This window comes from Meles meles, chromosome 2 (assembly GCF_922984935.1).
Source record: "Meles meles chromosome 2, mMelMel3.1 paternal haplotype, whole genome shotgun sequence".
NCBI classification, from domain to species: domain Eukaryota; kingdom Metazoa; phylum Chordata; class Mammalia; order Carnivora; family Mustelidae; genus Meles; species Meles meles.
Genome location: NC_060067.1, coordinates 141154487 through 141175859, shown reverse-complemented (window position 1 = coordinate 141175859; position 21373 = coordinate 141154487). Strand labels below are relative to the sequence as shown.

Genomic DNA, 21373 nt, shown 5'->3' with positions numbered 1-21373 from the left:
CAACTAGCAATTCCAGAAACAAAACAGTTAGTGATTTAAAATACATTATGACACATGTGTGTTAGTTTCAACAAAAGGGAGAAGAAAGTAAATCATATGTTAATCATCCTAAATATCATTATGTATAGTTAAAATGAAATGTAGGGAATGCCTGGATGGCTCAGTCGGTTCGGTGTCTGCCTTTGTCTTGGGTCATGATCCCAGGATCCTGGGATCAAGTCCTGCATTGGGTTCCTTGCTCAGTGGGGAGCCTGCCTATCCCTCTGCCTGCTGTTCCCTCTGCTTGTGCTCTCTCTCTCTGACAAATAAATAAATATTTTTAAAAAATAATAAAATGAAGTTTAGCTGTCGTATACCTTAATCATTTATCAACTTATAACAGAGCTTATTCAGTAATTGCCTGTTTTAAGAATGCAATTTCTGAATTTTGCTGTAAATGCCATTATAGGTAAAATTCAAGTTATTTTTGAGAATGTAGCATGATCATTCTTTTTTTGTTGTTGTTTCAGAGACTTCTCCTGAAAGGGAGAATTACAAACCTTTAATTACTGGAGAAGAAAAAGTAAAATATACTTCACTTGAAATGAATCCATCAGCTACTGTTAATTCTTCTGTTGAAACGAACAGTCCAGAGTTTAATGAAGCATCTTCACAGACGTCATTGAAGCCAGAAGGAAATGTGGATGGTATTTTCATAACTCAAAATGAGCTCTATTTAATTTATTCTTCTATATAATTTCTTCTATATAAGCAGGCCTTTTAAAACAGATCATCAAAATATGTGTAAATGTTTGGGTGATTCATCTCAAATTAGGTTCATTGTTTTTCTATGTTTAATAACTGGTCTGGATTTTTTTAATGCTGCATAATAAATCACCCCAAAACTTAGTGTTAAAACAAACAACACTTTCATTATATCTCCTGATTTTGTGTTTCAGGAATTAAGTCAAGGCTTGACTAATGTAATTTTTATAATTCATGTGCTTTGTCTCTGGGATCACTGGTAATATTCAGCTAGCAGCCTGGTCTGATGGGTTCAAGATGGTTTCACTGGTGTCTTTCAGATGCAGGTTGAAGCTGTGTTCAACTAGTCCCCTCTTTATTCATGTAGTCTCTACACCTTTCCATAACTCTTTCCAGCAAGGTAGACTGACTTCTTATATGGTGGCCAGGGCTCACAGATCCTAGGTAAAAGCTACTTATACTTTTAAAGCTAGTCTCAACTCGCACAATATCACTTCTGCCATATTTCCTTGGTAGAGCAGTCAAAACCAGCCTAAATTCAAAGGAGGTAAAACAGAGCCCACCTATCCAATTTAAGAGTGTTAAAGAATTTGTAGCCATTGGTAATCTGCCATAGTCTGCCACTGAATAAAAAAATATTTACATTTTCTTCCATGTATAAAATGCACTTACCCCTTCTTAAAGCCTCATCTTGAGAAAGAGAGAGAGCCATGCATGAGCATGGGGCTGGGCAGAGGAAGAGAGAAAGAGAATCCCAAGCAGGCTTCACACTCAGCACGGAGCTGGGCACATGACTTGAGTCAAAATCAAGAGTCGGGCACTTAACTGATGAGCCACCCAAGCACCGCAAAGCCTCTTCTTATTAAGAGGGCTGAATGCCTAAAGCTGTTATCCAAGTCAGGCCTATGTAGAGGTGAATTTTCTTGGGTACAATTCTTTGAGTAAAATTACTCTTAATCACAAGACCTGTAAGTGAAAAAGAAGTCCCTTGCCTTCTATATATCTAACATACAATAGTGAAACAGGAATAGAGACTTCTTTACAAAAACAAGGAAAATGGGAAACACATATCAATCACTGGTCCATAGAAATTCTGCAACGCCAGTGAGGTGTTGCAATGTCAGCTTGCTTCCTTTGCACCAAAGATAGTGCCCTTGGGGCCTTTCTAAACTGCATCTTTCTTTCCTCTGCAATCCAAGCTGATGGAGTTTCTGCAAGTTGAATTTTCTTAATTTTGTGGGCTTTGTATGAATGTTTTTGACATTCACTACATTTAACCACTCTTCTTTTTTTCTTTATTTCTTCATTCCTTCCCTTCCTTGACTTCATCTTTGACCAGTAAAATCTGCCCTGAGTTCAGTGTTTGTTTTAAGGCCATGTTTTCTCTTAAGAAAACTGCCTGAAAGGAATTAACTTGGACTTTCTCTTCTACATTGTCCTCATAAACTATATAGTTCTTTCTTCAATTAATCTCTCTCCAACTTTATCAAAGTCTACTAAAGAAGCTAGCTGGAACTTTTAACATTCTGCTTAGATAGCATCTTAGCTAGATCATTGAGTCTCTTAGGTATGTTTTCTATCATCATTGTTATTCCAGGCACCATGTTTTCTGGCACTATTGAACAAGAATCTCCTTTTCTCTAGCCTCCAGAAACTTTTTTCACTGCTAATCTCTCGTCAGCAGTCTCCTTGAAGTACTTTTAACTTCTTCCCACTGCCGTGTCCCAAAACCAGTGTTTTAAGCTTTTGTTATGTCAGCACCATGTTTTTATATAGGAAATTCTGTTTCAATATCTATTGCTGCAAAACAAATTATTCCCAAAACTTAGTGGCTTAAAATAACTTGTTTTATCTCACATTTTAGTGGGTTAGGAATTGGGAAGGTTCTCCTCCATGAGACATTAGTACCACTCATTGGTATTCACGTCAACTAGGCTTATTCTGGAAGGGGCAAGATGATGTCATTCCATGCATGGTGTCTCAAGCGAGCCTGTTTAGCTGGTTCCCACTCCTTATTTAGTCTCAGAAACTTGCCATGTGGTTGTTCCAGAATAAACTTTCATGGTGGTTTAGGCTTCCAGATTCCAATGTAGAAGCTGCCAATTTTCTTGAAGACTGGAGCTGGAACTGGCATAATTTTGAACTGTACTCAGTTAAGACAATCACAATGCCAGCCCAAATTCGAGGAGAGGGGACGTAGAGGCCCCCTCTACATGAGAAAAATGTCAGAGACCTTTCTGTGACCATCTTTAATTCACCATGATAACTTAAATAGTCTTACTTATTAGAATTATAGTTAATAGGTACCTTATGCCTTTTCTTTAAAGATAAACAAAACAGAACCCTGTTAGCCGTATAGTAGAGACTATACAGCCTAGTACAAGTCAGCAAATATCTCCTAACAAAGAGCCAGATAGTAAATATTTTAGATTTTACAGTAAAAAATCTAGTTTGTAGAATAAGTCATATTGGTATGGCTTAAGGTGCTAATGAATAATTATTCACTAAAAAATAACTGAAAGAGGGCACCTGGGTGGCTCAGTGGGTTAATAAGCCTTTGCCTTCGGCTCAGGTCATGATCTCAGGGTTCTGGGATTGAGCCCCACTTTGGGCTCTCTGCTCAGCAGGGAGCCTGCTTCCACCTCTCTCTGTCTGCCTCTCTGCCTACTTGTGATCTCTCTCTCTGTCAAATAAATAAATAAAATCTTTGAAAAAATAATAACTAAAAGATTTTTTTTTCTTCCAAGTGCTTTCTTTATACAGTTGAATAAAAGAAATCATTTAAGTAAAATAAAAACTTTAAGGATTGATACAATATCAATTCTCTTCCTAAATAGGACAAGCTAATTGGAAATTTTAAAAATAGAGAATGAAAGATTGTATGGATTCCAGGGAAAAAAAGGGGGGTGGTGGTGGCTTAAACAAGAGCATTGTGGAGCACCTGAATGATGCAGTTGGGTAGGTGTCTGACTCTTGGTTGTGGCTCAGATCATGAACTGAGGGACTTAAGATCAGGCCTTGCTCAGTGGGGAGTCTGCTTAAGACTCTCCTTCTGCCCCTCCCCGCCCATGCTTAACACATGCACGCACATTCTTTCAAATACATAAATAAATAAATGTTAAAAAAAAAACAAAGCACCGATAATCTGAATTGACGAGGAAGAAGAGAAGTTAGCAAATGAAGACAGGAACTTTCTCATTAGTATTTACTTTCAGAAAATAACCAAAGAATTAACAAGATTAAAGATCTACAGATAAAATATTTAATTTTTTGTTATAAATAGTATGTTAGCCTAAAACTAGGTAATGATAATTTATAGAATATTTATTCAAATATCTATGGATGGATTTTGCTGACATGTTTATTGTTGTGTTTTTGATTTTCAGAAGCTGATGGCTTAGAAACAGAAGTTCTACAAGAGCCAGGTGGAGCAAATAAAGATGGTAGCTTGCCATGCACGATTATTGATGTGTGGATTAGTGAGATAAAAGAAACAAAGGAAACTGAGTATGTTACCTCTTTTTCCTTTCATTTCAAAACCTGGCTCCCTTTTTGTAATTCTTTTCTAAAAAATACTGTAATAACCTAATACTGTACTATATCCTATTATTATAATGCCTTATAAAATAATTTAATTTTTGGAAAGATATTACATTCATGTGGTTCAGAAATCAAGTATGTAAAGATACAGAGTAAAACGTGTCTTTCCCAACTCTGTCCCCATTTAGCAGATTCCCATTTTCTTCTCCTTCCAGATATTTTTAATGTATACAAAGCAAAAATGTCTCCTTCCCTTTTAAATGAAGTTAACACATATGGTATTTTCACCTTTTTATTTTTAGTCAGTAACCTAGGAATTTTTTATATATTTTTTTCTTATTTTATGGCTACTTAGTATCCACTGTATGGATATACCACAACTCAGCAAGTCTTTTACATTAATTGATATCTTACATTAATTGATATTTCAAATGATGTTTCAGTGAATAACAACCTTTTACGTAAGGTCATTTGCATGTATATACATACATCTGTACGATAAATGCATAGAAGTTGACTTCCTGTGTCAATTGCATTCTTATAAATTGCATTTGTAATTCATTTACTGTTCTTCCCAGGGTTTGTACTAATTTACATTCTCAGAAAGAATGTATGAAACATCTCATTTCCCCCAGCCCTGCCAAACTTATGTCAAAGTTTTTTATTTTTGCCACTCTGATTGGTTAAAAAAATAGTATCTTGGTTTGGGTTCTTACTTTATCTATCTCTTATTATTGGTAAGGTGAGCACATTTTTTCAAAATGTTTAAGTTTCATGTGTATTTCTTTTTCCGTGAGTTCTCTGTATTTATGTATTTGATCCATTTTAAGGGGAGCCTGGGTGGCTCAGTGGGTTAAGCCGCTGCCTTCGGCTCAGGTCATGATCTCAGGGTCCTGGGATCGAGTCCCGCATCGAGCTCTCTGCTCAGCAGGGGGCCTGCTTCCCTCTCTCTCTCTCTGCCTGCCTCTCTGCCTACTTGTGACCTCTTTCTGTCAAGTAAATAAATAAAATCTTTTAAAAAAAAAAATCAGTAAGAACTTTTTAAATATTAGAGATACTTGACATGCAGAAGTTTTTTTTTTAATTGTCATGTTTACCTGGATTTTAATAATCATTCAGAGATACTTGGTTCTTTCTAAGATTCTCAAAGAATTTTTCAGTCTTTTTTCTAGTACTTTCAACGTGGGTACTTTTTACATTTAAATCTTTAATCTATTTGGAATTTATTCTGGGATAGGGGTTTAGTTTTCCTTCAGGTGGCTATGCTGTTTCCCAGTTGTATTTATTAAAAAGTTCATCTTTCCTGCAAGATTAAAAAATGCCACTTTTAATGTATACTAAATTTTCTTAATTTTGTTCTTCTTTTTTGGTTTTCTTGGCTACTTTTGCTTGTGTAATATTTCCTTTGAATTTGGAATTTACTAAATTTTGCCTACCTTTCCCAGGAAAATAATTAATTGGTATTTTATTGAGATATTAAATTCATAGATTAACATAGGGAAAATCAACATGATGTGTTTTTCCTATCCACAAAGAACCTGATAGGCCTTTGTTTTGAGTATTTTTATAGTTTCCTTCATCTAGGCTTTACACTTTTATTGGTAAGCTTATTCATAGAAATATTCTTTTGCTTAGTGTTATAAATGGTCCCTCTTCTGTGAGATTTTATAACTAGAAGGTTGTGTGTATGAAAGCTTAGATTTCTTTATATAGATTTTGTATCGCACTATCTTACTGATACCTACTATTGTTCAGGATAGATTTTCAGTTGAATCCTTTGCTTTTTTCAGATATACAATTATATCTTATGAAAACAGTGATGATTTTATGTCTTTCCAATTTTTTTAACACTGATTTTTTTCTCTGTAATTGCCTTGGTTAGTATCTTTTATACAGTGTCAAATATTGGAAATAGGGAGTACCTCTGTGTTGTTCTTGACTTTAGTGAAGATGTTTCTCCTGTTAACCATCATTAGGCATGACTGTACCTTTTAACTAAGATAGTTTCTATTGATACTTTGATTTTTTTTAAAGTTAGGAATGAATTTTGCCAAATAGTTTTCATTCTCTATGGAACTGCTTATATATATGTTTTCCTTTCTTTATTAGTATAGTTAACTTTTTTTTTAAGATTTTATTTATTTATTTGACAGAGAAAGAGAGATCACAAGTAGGCAGAGAGTCAGGCAGAGAGAGAGGAGGAAGCAGGCTCCCTGCTGAGCAGAGAGTCAGAAGCGGGGCTCGATCTCAGGACCCTAAGATCATGACCTGAGCCGAAGGCAGCGGCTTAATCCACTGAGCCACCCAGGCGCCCCAGTATAGTTAACTTTTGAATGACACAGTTTTGAGCTGCATGGCAGCTCGTCCTACATGGATTTTTTTTTTCCAATAAATATATTGGAAAAGTTTTTGGAGGTTTGTGGCAATTTGGAAAAAAAAAACTGGCAGGGAAACTGTGTAGCTTGGAATACTGACAAAAATAAAAGTTAGGGATTTTAAGACTACAGCAGATAGGGGCACCTGGGTGGATTAGTGGGTTAAGCCTCTGCCTTTGGCTCAGGTCATGATCTCAGGGTCCTGGGATCAGGCCCCGTGTCAGGCTCTCTGCTAAGCAGAGAGTCTGCTCCCCACCCCCCCCCCATGTCAAATAAATGAATAAAATCTCTAAAAAAAAAAAAAGAATACAGCATATAATACATATAACATGCAAAATGTGTGTTTATCAACTGTGTTATCGTGAAGGCTGTGGTCAACAGTAGTCTATTAGTAGTTAAGTTTTGGGGGAGTAAAAATTTACACACACATTTTTGACTGCATAGAGGATTTAGCCAGCACCCCATCCCTCCACACTGTTCAAGGGTCAACTGTATAATTAATTATATTAATGGATTACTTAACATAAACCATCCTGTATACCTTAAGTAGATTCTTTTTGTTCATGACATATTATTTTAAGGTAATTACATATTTTAGAATTTTTGTATTAATACTTGCAAGAGTCATTTGCAGTTCCTTTTGGTTGTGGGAAATTATTGTTGGATTTTGTCATCATTACGGTTCCTTTATAAAAAATAATTGGAGGTTTCTTCATTGCCATTGTCTGTAACAGGGACCATCAATCTTTTTCTGTAAGAGCCTAGTAGTAAAAATTTCAGTGTTGGATAAACTATTTGGTTTGTGATACAGCCACTCAACTCTGCCTGAGTAGTGCAGAAGCAGCCATTGGTGTTACATAGACAAATAAGTGTGACTGTTTTGATACAACTTTATCTACAAAAACAGGAAGAGGGCTGGACTTGGACATGAGCACAAAAATAAAAATGCCAAAATGCTTGTTATAAAAATGCTTATAGCAAATAATTTGAAATAGTCTGAATAATCATTAATAAGGAAAATAGCTAAAAATATTGTTTCTCTATACTACATAGCATATCTAGCACTTAAACACAATTTGAAAATAAAAGTTTCATTTCTAAAGCCATTCAACAAAACAATATCTGATTTATTAAAGACGTAAAGGTCAACAAATAGAAAGGATGCACCCTTAATATCCACAATTCATAAAGAACTTGGCAAATTAAGAAATAAAAGATCAAAGCCCAAGAGAAAAATGGGGAAAGAATATGAATATAGCTGTTTACAAGGGAGGAAAACACATATATGGCTAGTAAATACAACTGTATGATACCTTATGGATTATAAAGAGTCAATACAGTGAGAAAAAAGACATCAAATTCCTAAGTTTTCTGACTAACTTTACTCAGGGGAGAACTATGAATGCATGAATGTCAGATACTTGTTCTTCCTCAAAGAAGAGGAGTAAATAAGAGTAGGGCCAAGAGTCCAGGTATTTTGCTAGTGAAAGTTTCTTCACAAAAATAACAGGAAGCCAGGAGGAAGGCAAATAATAGCATCAAATACGGGTGTGAGGTTGGGCCCTAGGGCCGTTGATACATTGCAAGCACACATAAAAATTGGGAGAGCCAGTTTTGAAATCCATTTGCCATTTTGTTACTTTAAAATATGCATATCTAGGGCTCCTGGGTGCTCAGAAGGTTAAGTGGTTAAGTGTCTAGACGCCTTTGGCTCAGGTCATGATCCCCGGGTCCTCCTGGGATGAGCTCCACATGGGGCTCCCTGCTGAGGAGTTTCTCCCTGTCCTGATTCTCCCTCTCACACTCCTCCTGCTTGTGGTCCCTCTCTCTCTCTGTCAAATAAATAAAATCTTTTTAAAAATAATAATAATGTACATATCCTGTAATAATACATCTTTTATTTTTTGGTATCTAAGATTACTTACAATGGGCACAAAGAGGCATATGCAAGAATGTTTATTGTAGGAGAATCGTAACAAATAATTTGGAAGAGTGTAATCATTAATAAGGAAGCTGCTAAAAATAAAGATGTTTCTGTATACTGCACTGTGGACAGTAGATAGCACTTTAAAGAATAAAATGTAGCTTCATGTAACAGTATGGAAATATGCCCCAATTATCAAATGATTAATACAACAGTACTGAATAAAAAGGCATTTCCGTATATTAAAATAACACTGTTTCTCTAAAATTCAAGGAAAAATATGGGAAGATGTATACCAAGCTGATGGCAATAGGGGCAACTAAGAGTTGGTGGGCATTCAGCATATGACAGTGGGTCATTTCCAGGATTGTTTCTACCTTTTGGCTGTTGTAAATGCTTGTATGAATATTTGTGTACAAGCTTTTATTGCAGACCCATATTCTTTTGAGTGTATAGCTGGGAGTAGAATTGCTGTAGCATCTGGTAATTCTGTGTTTAACTTTCTGAGGAAGCAAGGAACATTACATTTTCAGTGAAGAAAAGTGTTACTTGTATAATTAGAAATAAAAACTTTGAAAATCAAAAATAGAAAAATTTTTTAAATTTAAAACTGAAAAAGTAAAAAATTAGTTAAATTTGAGAAGCATTAAAAAGAATTAGAAAACAAAAACTGCTTATAAGCCAAACTTGCAGAGATAAGTTACTGGTACTGATGTTTTTGTTTTTTGTTGTTGTTTTTATTGCAGTATAGTTGACACAAAATGTTACATTAGTTTCTGACAGCTCTGTACCTTATACTGTGTTATCACCAGTGTAGCTATCATTTATCACCATACAACACTGTTACAATACCCTTGACTATATTCCCTATGTCTGTGTTCCCTTTATTCCCATGACTTACTCATTCCATAACTGGAACCATGGACCTCTTACTAACTAACCCCTACCCCTATGCCCATCTTCTCACCCCCTCTTCCTTCTGGTAACTATCAGTTATTTCTCTGTATTAATGGCTCTGTTTCTGCTTTTGTTTGCTTCATTTGTTTGTTCATTTGGTTTTTTAGATCCCACGTATAATATGTGAAATCACATGGTTCTTGTATTTCTCTGTTTGACTTATTTCACTGAGCATGATACCCTCTATGTCCACCTGTGTTGTTGCAGATGGCCAGATCTCATTCCTTGTTACAGCTACATAATATTCCATTTGTGTATGTGTGTGTGTGTGTGTGTGTGTGTGTGTATTCGTCTGTCAGTTGACACTTGGGTTGCTTTCAAATCTTGGCTATTGTTAATAATGCTGTAATAAACATAGGGATACAGAGATCTTTTCAAATTAATGTTTCTGTTTTCTCTGGATAAATACCCAGTAATAGAATTACTGGATTGTATGATATTTCTATTTTTAATTTCTAGAGGAAACTGTACTATTTTTTATAGTAGCCACACCATTTACATCCTCACCAGCAATGCATAAGGATTCTTTTTTTTTTTTTTCTTTTTAAGATTTATTTACTTATTTGTCTGGGAGAGAGAGAGAGCACAAGTGGGGGGACTATCAGGGAGAAGGAGAAGCAGACTCCCTGCTGAGCAATGTGGGGCTCCATTCCAGGACCCTGGTATCATGACTGGAGTGAAAGGCAGAGAGAGGCTCCGCCAGCTGAACCACCCATTCCTCTCAAGGATTCCCTTTTTGTCCACAGTCTCATCAACACTTACCTCTTGTCTTTTTGGTGATAGGCATTCTAACAGATATGAGATGATATCTTACTTGGTTTTGATTTGCATTTCTCTGATGATTAGTGATGGTGAGCATCTTTTTCTGTGTTTGTTTTAAACCTTTAGACTGTATTCTTCCAGTCTTTAAGTTTTTGTTGAAAAAATATATATAATACATGAATTTAATTCCAGCTTTATTGAGATAAAAACTGTCAGTTCTTCTTTACCTTTTTCCTCAATTAATTCACTCTCTTTTCGTGTTAAAACTTTTTGGTGCATATCATTCTATATTTTATACTGTGCTACATACCATTTTTTGAAACCTAACATCATTTAATGCAAATTGATCTGTAGATTACTTTGCTTACTTAATAAAATATTTTATTTATAAATTTATCAATTTATTTTATTTTATTTTACTTATAAAATGTATTATTTATATTATAAATAAGTTGCAATATATATTAAATAAATATATAAATATTTAGGTTTCTACTTTGTTTACTTAAGTATATTATTTTATTTATATAATATATATTAGATATATTTACATTTAATTTATTTATAGACTGTCATTCCACAGTATTTCCCATAGATTTCTGTTTCATTTTTTTTAACGGCTGCATAATATTTTATAGTATTAGTGTACTACAGTTTTATATTTTCTGCTATTAAGGGACATTTTTTTTTTTTCAGCGTAACAGTATTCATTGTTTTTGCACCACACCCAGTGCTCCATGCAATATGTGCCCTCCCTATTATCCACCACCTGATTCCCCAACCTCCCACCCCCCACCCCTTCAAAACCCTCAGATTGTTTTTCAGAGTCCATAGTCTCTCATGGTTCATCTCCCCTTCCACTTTCCCTCAACTTCCTTCTCCTCTCCATCTCCCCATGTCCTCCCTGTTATTTGTTATGCTCCACAAATAAGTGAAACCATATGATATTTGACTCTTTCTGCTTGACTTATTTCACTCAGCATAATCTCCTCCAGTCCCATCCATGTTGCTACAAAAGTTGGATATTCATCATTTCTGATGGAGGCATAATATTCCATTGTGTATATGTACCACATCTTCCTTATCCATTCGTCCGTTGAAGGGCATCTTGGTTCTTTCCACAGTTTGGTGACCGTGGCCATTGCTGCTATAAACATTGGGGTACAGATGGCCCTTCTTTTCACTACATCTGTATCTTTGGGGTAAATACCCAGCAGTGCAATTGCAGGGTCATAGGGAAGCTCTATTTTTAATTTCTTGAGGAATCTCCACACTGTTCTCCAAAGTCCTGCACCAACTTGCATTCCCACCAACAGTGTAAGAGGGTTTCCCTTTCTCCACAACCTCTCCAACACATGTTGTTTCCTGTCTTGCTAATTTTGGCCATTCTAACTGGTGTAAGGTGATATCTCAATGTGGTTTTAATTTGAATCTCCCTGATGGCTAGTGATGATGAGCATTTTTTCATGTGTCTGATAGCCATTTGTATGCTTAAGGGACATTTTGATTGCTTAAAGTAGTGGTTCTCAAATATTAGCAAAGATTAGAATTACTTTGATATTTATTAAAATAAATTGCTGGGCTTTATCCCCCAAAGCTTCCGATTGATAGGTCCGGGGTAGGCCCTGAGCAATTTGTATTTTGAACAAGCTTCTGTGTGTTCCTAATGTCTAGGGAACACATTTTGGGAACCATAGTTATAAGAAGCGGTGAGGCTGGTTTTTGTGACTGATTAGTGATTATGATTGAAGGTTTTAACAGGGTAAAAAATACAATTATGAGAGAGAAAAATATATATATATATATCCACACACATAAATCAGGAAAATATTTGGAAGAGGGACCACAGCATTGTAGTGACCTTGTGCTCCTTTTTTTTTTAATTTAAGAGCGCTTTTATTTCTAGTAAATTGTATTTCTACTGATGTATCCTTCTGGGCAGGATGGAAGATAGGATCACTGTTCAGCAAAATGAAGTTTCTGAAGATGAAATCCCAAGGAATGTGGATCACCTTAGTGAAGTTGATATAAGTAAGCCTCATGTTAAATACTGTGCTTTTCTCAGTATCACATAGAGCTTAAGTACTGTATAGACTTATCACAAAATCTTTCCTTTATACCACAGGACCTGAAATAGGTGATTCTCAGCACCCTAAATGTGATATAGATAAACCTGTGCAACCAGAGCCATTTTTCCATAGAGTGGTTCTTTCAAAACACTTGAACGTAGTCTCTCAAATTCAGTCAGTTCTGTGTTCACCAGAAGAGTCCTTTCCGCTACGATCTCGCTCTGATTCACCACCAAAAAATAAAAACCAGAGTTCCTTGCTGATCGGACTTTCAACTGGTCTATTTGATGCAAACAACCCAAAGGCAAGTATGCACCTCCAATGGAAAATATCTGTTTTAGTAATATTTCTTATTTATTGTTTTTCTTTAATAAACCATAATACTGAGTTTTAAACTCTTACACACACACATAAACAAAAAGAACAAAAAACTTCCATCTTCTTCTCTGGGATTCTGAAAAGAAATTGCCATTGAGAGTACAATTGAGTACACTGAGAGTACCATTAGGACAAAAACTATTTCATTGGCTCCTTGTTCAGGATTCTTTTTATAGGGTCTACTTTTATTTAAGTAAAAGATCCCTCTTACACTATTTCCCTTCCTCACTACTCAATCCAACTTCCATTTTTTAAGACTAAACTTAAGCAGTATATTTTAAGGAGACAGAACTGTGTTTGCCTAATTTGATATCGAAAGGGTAATAGATATTCATATGTACTTTCTGGCAAAAAATTCTCAAATGTCTTTTTTCACTTGGTATTTTTGAAAATATGTAACCAATTTTTTCTTATTAAGAAATTATAATATCTCTATAGAAAATTTAAAGATATAAAGAAATCACTTATTTTGTTAGATTCTATATATATGTATTACATATATAAAACTTTTTATTAAAATAGAATATTATGCATATTTTTATAACTTGCTTTTCTGTTAATATATACTATAAAATTATTACAAATGTTAATATTATAAATTATTACAAAAATAGCATCTTGTCATATCAAATAATCTCATATCATCTAGAATCACAAATTCCATTAAGCTGCTATGCTATGTATAACTTTTTTAACTAATCTGTTTTTATTGTTGGGCCTTTAGGTTTCAGTTTTTGTTATAGTAACCACCTACACCTGTATCTTTGACAGTAGCCACAATTATTTTCATAAAATAAATTTCTGTAAGTGGAGTTCAAAAGTTATTTAAAAAATTAGAATATTGCCTAATTTGCCTTTAAGGAATAGCTTATAATGCCTCAATAGTATGTAAGAGTCTGTACTCTAAAAAGCACCAACTGTTATCATTCACTTAAAAATTTTATATCTAGTGAGCGAGTAATGATATTTTTTTAAAAAATTTGTGTTTCTATGTTTGCAGTGAGGTTGAACATTTTTCATGTATGTAAACCTACATGGGAATGAATTACCTGAATTCTTTTATCCTTTTTAAACATGTCATTTTGATTTTCAATTTAATTTTCAAATTGGATCTGTTTTATTTTTTGGAGTGTTTTCTTATGCTTATTTTAAACGTAGAGATTGCTAAATTCTCCCACTTGTCTAATAGCAGTCAAGTTTTCAAAGATAATGAACTGTGAAAACAAATTTATGATCTTCAGAATTTGAGAATAAGGCCTATTTATGTTACAGACAAGGATTATCCTAGAATCCATGTACTTTCTTTTGTAGTAGAGGTATATAGTTAACTGTCTTTAGCCCAGAGCTTTTGAATAACATATCCGTGTATACATTCCTTGCATAATACATTTTATTATTTTATTTTCTTTCATGACCTTAGTTCAGCCTTAATAGTTCTATGGAAGTACTTACTTGGGAAGTAAGCACAACAAAGCAGATCTCCTCTGAGGGAGAGGGGCAAGGAAAAAAAAAACACGTAGAAAATCAAAGCAATTTATAGCTATTTAAGGCAAGGGCAGAAGGCCATACCTGTCTATCCCTTAAATCTTTGAGGTCATGAGGGGAGCCTGGGTGGCTCAATTGGTTAAGCATCTGCCTTCTGCTTGGGTCATGATCCCAGGGTCCTGGGATAGAGTCCCGCAGTGGGCTCTCTGCTCAGTGGAGAGCCTGCTGCTCCCCTGCTTGTGTTCTCTCTCTCTGTCAAATAAATAAATAAAAATCTTAAAAAAAAAAAAAAAAAAGCAAAAAAGCTTTGAGGTCATGAGAGTTCATCACTGGGCCAAAATGGTGACTTTGAAATATGAAGAAAAGATAGAAATTACTTATAACAATTTAAATAATCTGTTTATTAAATGGAGTAATTTGAGTTCTTACAAAGATTTTTGTTAAAAAAAAATTTTTAAATGGTGTTACGCTACTTGTCTTATTTTTTTATTAAAGGAAATTTTCCTGGTACTTTGAATCCTAACCTCTCTCACCTTCTCAAGAATTCCCTCCTTTTATTTTTCTTTGGTCACACTAGCTTGTATCATCAACTTTCTCCTCTATAATGGATCATTTCCTCAACATACATATTCTAATAAGTCCCATCACAATTAGCAAACTTCTGCTGAGAACATGTCCTTCTCTGGCTACTGTCCCACCCCTTTCTCTGCTCCCTTTTACAACCAAACATCTTGAATATGTTGTATATTTATAGTCTCCACTTCCATTCACTTCCAAATACATTCCAACATGACTTTTAGCCCACTCCCCCATTAAAACTGCTTTTGTCAAATCAATTACTAGAACATTGCCTAATTCCCACTACCTTTTTCTCTCTTACCTTTCTTGACTTTTCTTCTTCCAGCATAATTGATATACACTTTATTTTTAAAATCATTTTATCTCTTGACTTTCTTTGTATCATATTTTCCTCTGCACTCATGAGTCACGCTTTAGTCTCCCTTGCTGGTGGCTACTACTCTAACAGATCTCTTTAAAGATTTTTTTTTTTTTTTTTTTTTTTTTTTTTATTTATTTATTTGACAGCGAGAGACAGGAGATCACAAGTAGGCAGAGAGGCAGGCAGAGAGAGAGAGAGGGAAGCAGGCTCCCCGCGGAGCAGAGAGCCCGATGTGGGACTCGATCCCAGGACCCTGAGATCATGACCTGAGCCGAAGGCAGCGGCTTAACCCATGTGTATTCTTCTGTCATCATGTAAAATATCCTGTAAAAGGATTAAGTCAAATTGGTTGATAGTGCAAGTCTTCTTTATCTTTACTATTTTTTTGTCTATCTAGTTATATCATTTTTTGAGAAAAAACTGTATAATTATCTATCTTCTCATTTGTGTCAGTTTTTGTTCCATGTATTTTGAAACTTTGTTATTGAGTGAATAAAAATTTAGTATTACTATACCTTCTGGATGAATTGATAGGTTTATTATTATGAAAGGTCCCTTTTTGTTTGATAGTGTTGTTCATCTTCTGTGTCTTACTAATTTTCTTTCTACTTATCAGTTACTGGAAAAGGAGTATTGAAATTTCTAGTCAGTCGAATGCAAATTAATAATCTTTATATCTTCTTGATAATTGCTTTCTTTATCATTATGAAATAACTCTCCTTATTCTTGGTCATATCACCTGTTCTAAAATCTATTTTTTCTGGTTGTACTATAGCCATTCTAGCTTTCCGATGATTATTATTTGTTAAGGATACACACACATTATTTTATACACACACACACACACACACACACACACACATTAACTTGTAATCGCACTGACTTTCATGTAAAGTAGATTTTTTTTTTTTGTAGCTGTCACATTGTCAGGTCTTGCTTTTTAGGCAGTCTGACAACCTCTTTTATTTAAAGTGATTAGGTCATTTACTTTTTTTTTTTTTTGGCCATTTACTTTTCATGTAATTTTCGATATATTATTGGTCTGATTAACTTTAAACCTACCATTTTGTTATTTGTTTTCTATTTGTCTCATCACTTTTTCTGTTCTTATTTTACTTTTATTCTCCCTTCTTTTGGATTGAGTATTTTTAACATTTTGTTTTATCTCTATTATTTGCCAGTATAGATCTTTTCAAAAACTTAGTTGTAATTTTTAGCTCTCAAGATGCAATTTTAGCTTTTTACAGTCTTCTCAAATAATATTTTATCACTTCACATGTGACATAAGAACCTTTTCACAGTATATTTCCATTTCCACCCTCTTGTCTATTGTTTTGGCATTGTTCTCTTATATTTCATATCCACATGTTATACACACCACAATAAATTGTTATTATTTTTGCTTTAAACATTATCAGGAATAACAGAAATAGCCCTTGTCTATCAACCTGTGGTTCTCTTCATTTTTGAGAAAAAGTAGAACTTAACCCAAAACAAAAACACCTAAAATGTTTATCAAAGAAGACTGTGCACATGAAACATTTTTAATATAGGACAGCTGTTGGACTAATGGGTGCATATACCCATTTCCATGCCACAAGGAAAATTTTCAAATTACATACCTCTTGAAATTTCTTTTTACTGTATTATTTTACATTAGGTTAGGAAAGCTATTATAATTAGTGAAAGGAATAAACTAAAATTGAGATTTCTTTTTAGCCAGGATGAAAATTTATCTCAGCCTAACAAAGGTTGCATCTTTATATAGAGTCCCCTTGAATTTAAGGGTATAATGCATATATGCTCTATATTTTTATTGATTAGCATTTATCTGGAGAAACTGTTACCATATACGTATTTTGCACACTGTTGGTTTATAATATACATGATTCAAATAATAAACAAGTCAAGCTTAAATTCTGCTGACAGTGGGAGATTCAGCAAAAGATATACTTTTAGTACCATCATTAAGTGTTTTAACAAGCAACCTATCTACCCATCTTGTAGTTCATAACCATCTTTTTCTTTTGCTATAATATGTAAATTATGTTCAAAGTGGAAATCTATCCTCTTTTATTCTCAAAAACAGATTGTACCAATTAAATTGGCAAAGTATATAAATTTTCATTAATATGCTAAACAATATGTTTTCTTCACAGTCTCCAATCTGGTGTGGGATTCTTACCAGGGCCTTAGGAGTTACGTTTCAAATCTTACAGGTTCCTTTAGGTTTATTAACCAAATTCTGAGACTTATGTATATAGACATTTGTTTGATCATCCTGCCTATCCATCACATTCGAATTGCTGATAGGTTGGTGGACAGGGGCACTTGCTTCTATTCCTGGTCTTACCCAAACAAATTCAAATTTTAGACACCTCCACTGTACATTTTTTTTTTCTCAAGTCAATTCCTTCTTACCTGCTGCTATAAATGTTTCTCCGTACAAACATCAAAGTATCTGTCTTTCCACCCTTACCTTCTTTTGGGAAAGGTCCAATTACAATCCATTGTTTATGGAAGTGATGTTAGACTTTTTTTTTTTTTTTCACTAATATGAAGTTTTTTATTTAACTGTTATTGTCTACCCAGCAGCTCCTAGGATAAATGATACAAAGGGCCACCAATTAGTTAGTGCTTTGCCAAACTTCAGACAAACTCAGTTCAGGATTTGGGAAAAATATATGGGGAAGATTGGCCATGGGAAAGTGTGAGAGAAAGAGATACAAGGAAAGAGGGACAGTATGGGTCTTGAGTGAGAAGGAGCAAATTGGCAGTTTCTAGCACTGCCGATTTTTGACAGATTTCTAATTCCATTCCCTGGGTATGCCCCGACTAAACACCTCTCCCTGCCTTTAAATGGTGACTAAAGTTAATCCCTGTACCTTGAATTTTGAAACCTAAGCATAACTCACCGGTTTAGTTTTCCTCACTGAAAAATTACAGAGCTAAAATTCAAGAAAATTAGGTTCTAATCTTAGATGAGTCACCTCTGGAAATTCTAACTCTAAATATATGATATAAAATAAAAAATTAGTATTAGCTCTAACTTTCTAATTTTTTAATTTCATTTTTATTTTCTAGTAATCTTACTCCTACTAAGAAATCTGTTGACTTTTTTAGATGTTGAGGACATGTTCACTTCCAGATCTCTCAAAATTGTTCAGAACATTGATGGATGTTCCCACTGTAGGAGATGTATGTCAAGACAATCTTGAAATAGATGAAATTGAAGATGAGCATATTAAAGAAGGACCTTCTGATTCTGAAGACATGTGAGCATGATGTCATTAATAAATACTAGCACTAACAGAATTTCTGAGTTTATGTGAACTTTGGAGATGTAACTCATCTAGACAGTTTTAAAAAATTATCTGTAACTGTTATTTTACCACTCCTTTATCTTTTTACAACATGTTTAAAGTACAGTCATATAAGTTTTGATATGTATATTAGCCTCTAAGTAATATAATGACTGACCCTCACTTGAGGAATATGAGTGTGCTTTCTGTCATATTCATCACTGAGCATCTTGCACATTGACTTGTCCATGGTACGTGTTTAATAAATATTGCTTAAATGAGGGAATATTAGCAGAATAATGACTGCTCAACAGTTTAACACCACATGATACAGGGATTGCAATGGAAAATTGAGATATGAACTATTCTGCAGTTTCTCAGGGAAAAGACCAGAAAGCCTCTACATCTCTCTCCTGCTATGTATGATTTTGAAACCATGACAGTGGGAAGTTAGCAGATAGACTAGTTGTTTTGTTTGCATGTGTGTGGGGGCACATGTGTGTTCTGCATGTAATTTAATTGCTTTCACAAAATTCTTTTCTTCATGATTCATGGGGAATTTCGAATCTATGAGGCAAATTTAACCAACCCTTCTGAGAAGTGTAGGAAGTGATAGCCCCTTGGACAGGACAAGTAAGCCCTCTCACCCCCTCAGACAAATGTTACCCAATATGGGGGGAAAATAAAGTGTTCAAGAAGGTATAGTGTATTCAGATCACCAGGAAAATATGGCATAAAATATTGGGATTTTTACGATTTATTTTCTGATATTTTTGAGCTTAAGTTTCTACATTTTATGTCTTTTAATAGAAAAAAACTGTGTCAGTCTCATGATTCTTCCCCCCTGCAAAAGTTGAGCCAGAGCCACTGTATTTGGCACTATTTTCTGGTATTATGTTTGTTTGTTTTTCTTAAGTCTTGCCTCTTGTTTCTTAAACTTTTAACCAAACTATATCTATTAAAGGTTTTGTCCCCCTTTTTTTCATGTCTCATACTGTTCTTTATATTTTTGCTAGTGTCCTCAGATTTTACAGGAAGTTACGCTTTTATCCTTGTTTTCTTCTGCTTGGCTGTAGTCATCAGCACTTCATGTGTTTTTATTGAGCCTCTTGGGGAACATGACAACATATCAGCACCTTTGTGGTTGACAGAGTGCTAGGTACAGTTTTTCCTCTAAGTGTTTATAAAGTCATCAGTTTTTATCTGACTGCACAGCAACTTGTTTGTGGCTTGTGTTCTTTTCATTACTAGTTGATGACAGAATTTTATTTTAAAATTTAAGTTTAGAAGCTTTTAATATTAACTTAAAATTTTGAAAACCGAGTTATTTTTTAAAGTAAATTAGTCCATACCACAAAATTTTCCTTGGGATTTTTTTCTTTTCCTTTTTTCTTTCTTTTTTTTTTTTTTTTCTTGGTCCAAACTTCACTCAAGGTCATACAATAAAATCTACTAAAATGTGAATTCAAGGCCAGATTTTAAAATAGATCTTTTAAAAAAGATGTGAATCTTATACTTTTCTTATAATGGCAGACTTGGCAGCCCCATTTACTTTAAAACCATCTGTGCTGAGCACTAATTCCTCTGGGTTGGCCATAGTAAGATTTTGTCAACAGATTATTTAATCATTGTTGTAATGGTACATAGCAGATGTGCATATTATGTTAGTCTTGTAATTAAATATAAAGTTAAATGTTACTAATAGGGTGATCCATAAGATTAGACATATTCTCTCATTCTAATTAGAGGCTTTGCTTTTCTATACCTGCTACAAAATCGGAGTGTAGAAGTTTGTACACATAAATACTAAATAAAGATAGTCTACTTCAAAAAAGTATTTTCTTTTCCATTAATGGAAATTTTATTTAAGATCTTGTATAATACCGGGCGCCTGGGTGGCTCAGTTGTTTAAGCCGCTGCCTTCGGCTCAGGTCATGATCTCGGAGTCCTGGGATCGAGTCCCGCATCGGGCTCTCTGCTTGGCTTCCCTCTCACTCTCTCTGCCTGCTTCTCTGCCTACTTGTGATCTTTCTCTGTCAAATAAATAAAAATAAACAAAATAAAAAAAAATAAAAAGATCTTGTATAATACCATTTCTATATTAGTTTTCAGTAAATACTTATTTGACTGGAATCTAAACTTGAAGGCTTTAATCAGCTTTTATGTTCTATTCAGCTTCACTTTTCTGGTGGATGAAATCCTCAACATCGTACATAATCTCTTTCAGAAGACTTCACTTATCTAAAATTTCAATTAACTTTTAATCTACCGACTTTTCCCTTTGCATGCCACTTTAGTAGAAAGAGGCAAATTAAGAGAAATAAAGTTGATGAGTACATTCTTGGGGTATTGTAGAAGTGATGAGAAGACCTAGATTTAAATCTTTATTTGCTATTTATTGATTGTATAACCTTGAGCAAATAATTTAAACACTTTAATTCTGTGTCCGTATCTCTAAAATGAATTATGAGTTATGTGTAGATAAAATTTTAGTAATAGACTAAAACTGCTTAATAAACTAAAGTACTATACAAATCAAGGGTATTATTTACATAAATTAATTAATTCCAGCATCTGTAATCCCTTGAAAGTAAAATTAATATCCTGAGCAATGCCTTGGAAACAAGATAATCCAGTGAAGATTATTATGGTTAGTATATTCTAATTACTCAGTAAAGTCCATTTGTTATGTATTTTAGAAATGTTTTCAAGAATAAGCATCTAAAGATAAGATTTCTGATGACTGTTTTATTTACTAGGTCATACTATTCACCTGAACATATAATTCCATAAGTATTTCCATTTCTGAAAGTTCAAATGTCTAATGAGTGTTTATATGGAAAGCCTTTCATATAGTATACTACTATTATACATCCACACAAAGATTTTACTAAATG

At 34.1% G+C, this 21373-nt stretch overlaps 1 protein-coding gene across 6 annotated transcripts in view; it reads left to right on the top strand.

Annotated features, from left to right (window-relative positions):
• Positions 1 to 21373, top strand: part of NEK1 (NIMA related kinase 1) — a 193128-nt gene that overhangs the window by 150474 nt on the left and 21281 nt on the right. For all 6 annotated transcript variants that reach the window (XM_045997312.1, XM_045997311.1, XM_045997310.1 and 3 more), the window contains 5 exons: positions 510 to 686; positions 4131 to 4251; positions 12245 to 12333; positions 12428 to 12675; positions 18298 to 18449. In XM_045997312.1, coding sequence (XP_045853268.1) covers positions 510 to 686; positions 4131 to 4251; positions 12245 to 12333; positions 12428 to 12675; positions 18298 to 18449 — 787 coding nt within the window. The remainder of the gene's footprint in view (positions 1 to 509; positions 687 to 4130; positions 4252 to 12244; positions 12334 to 12427; positions 12676 to 18297; positions 18450 to 21373) is intronic.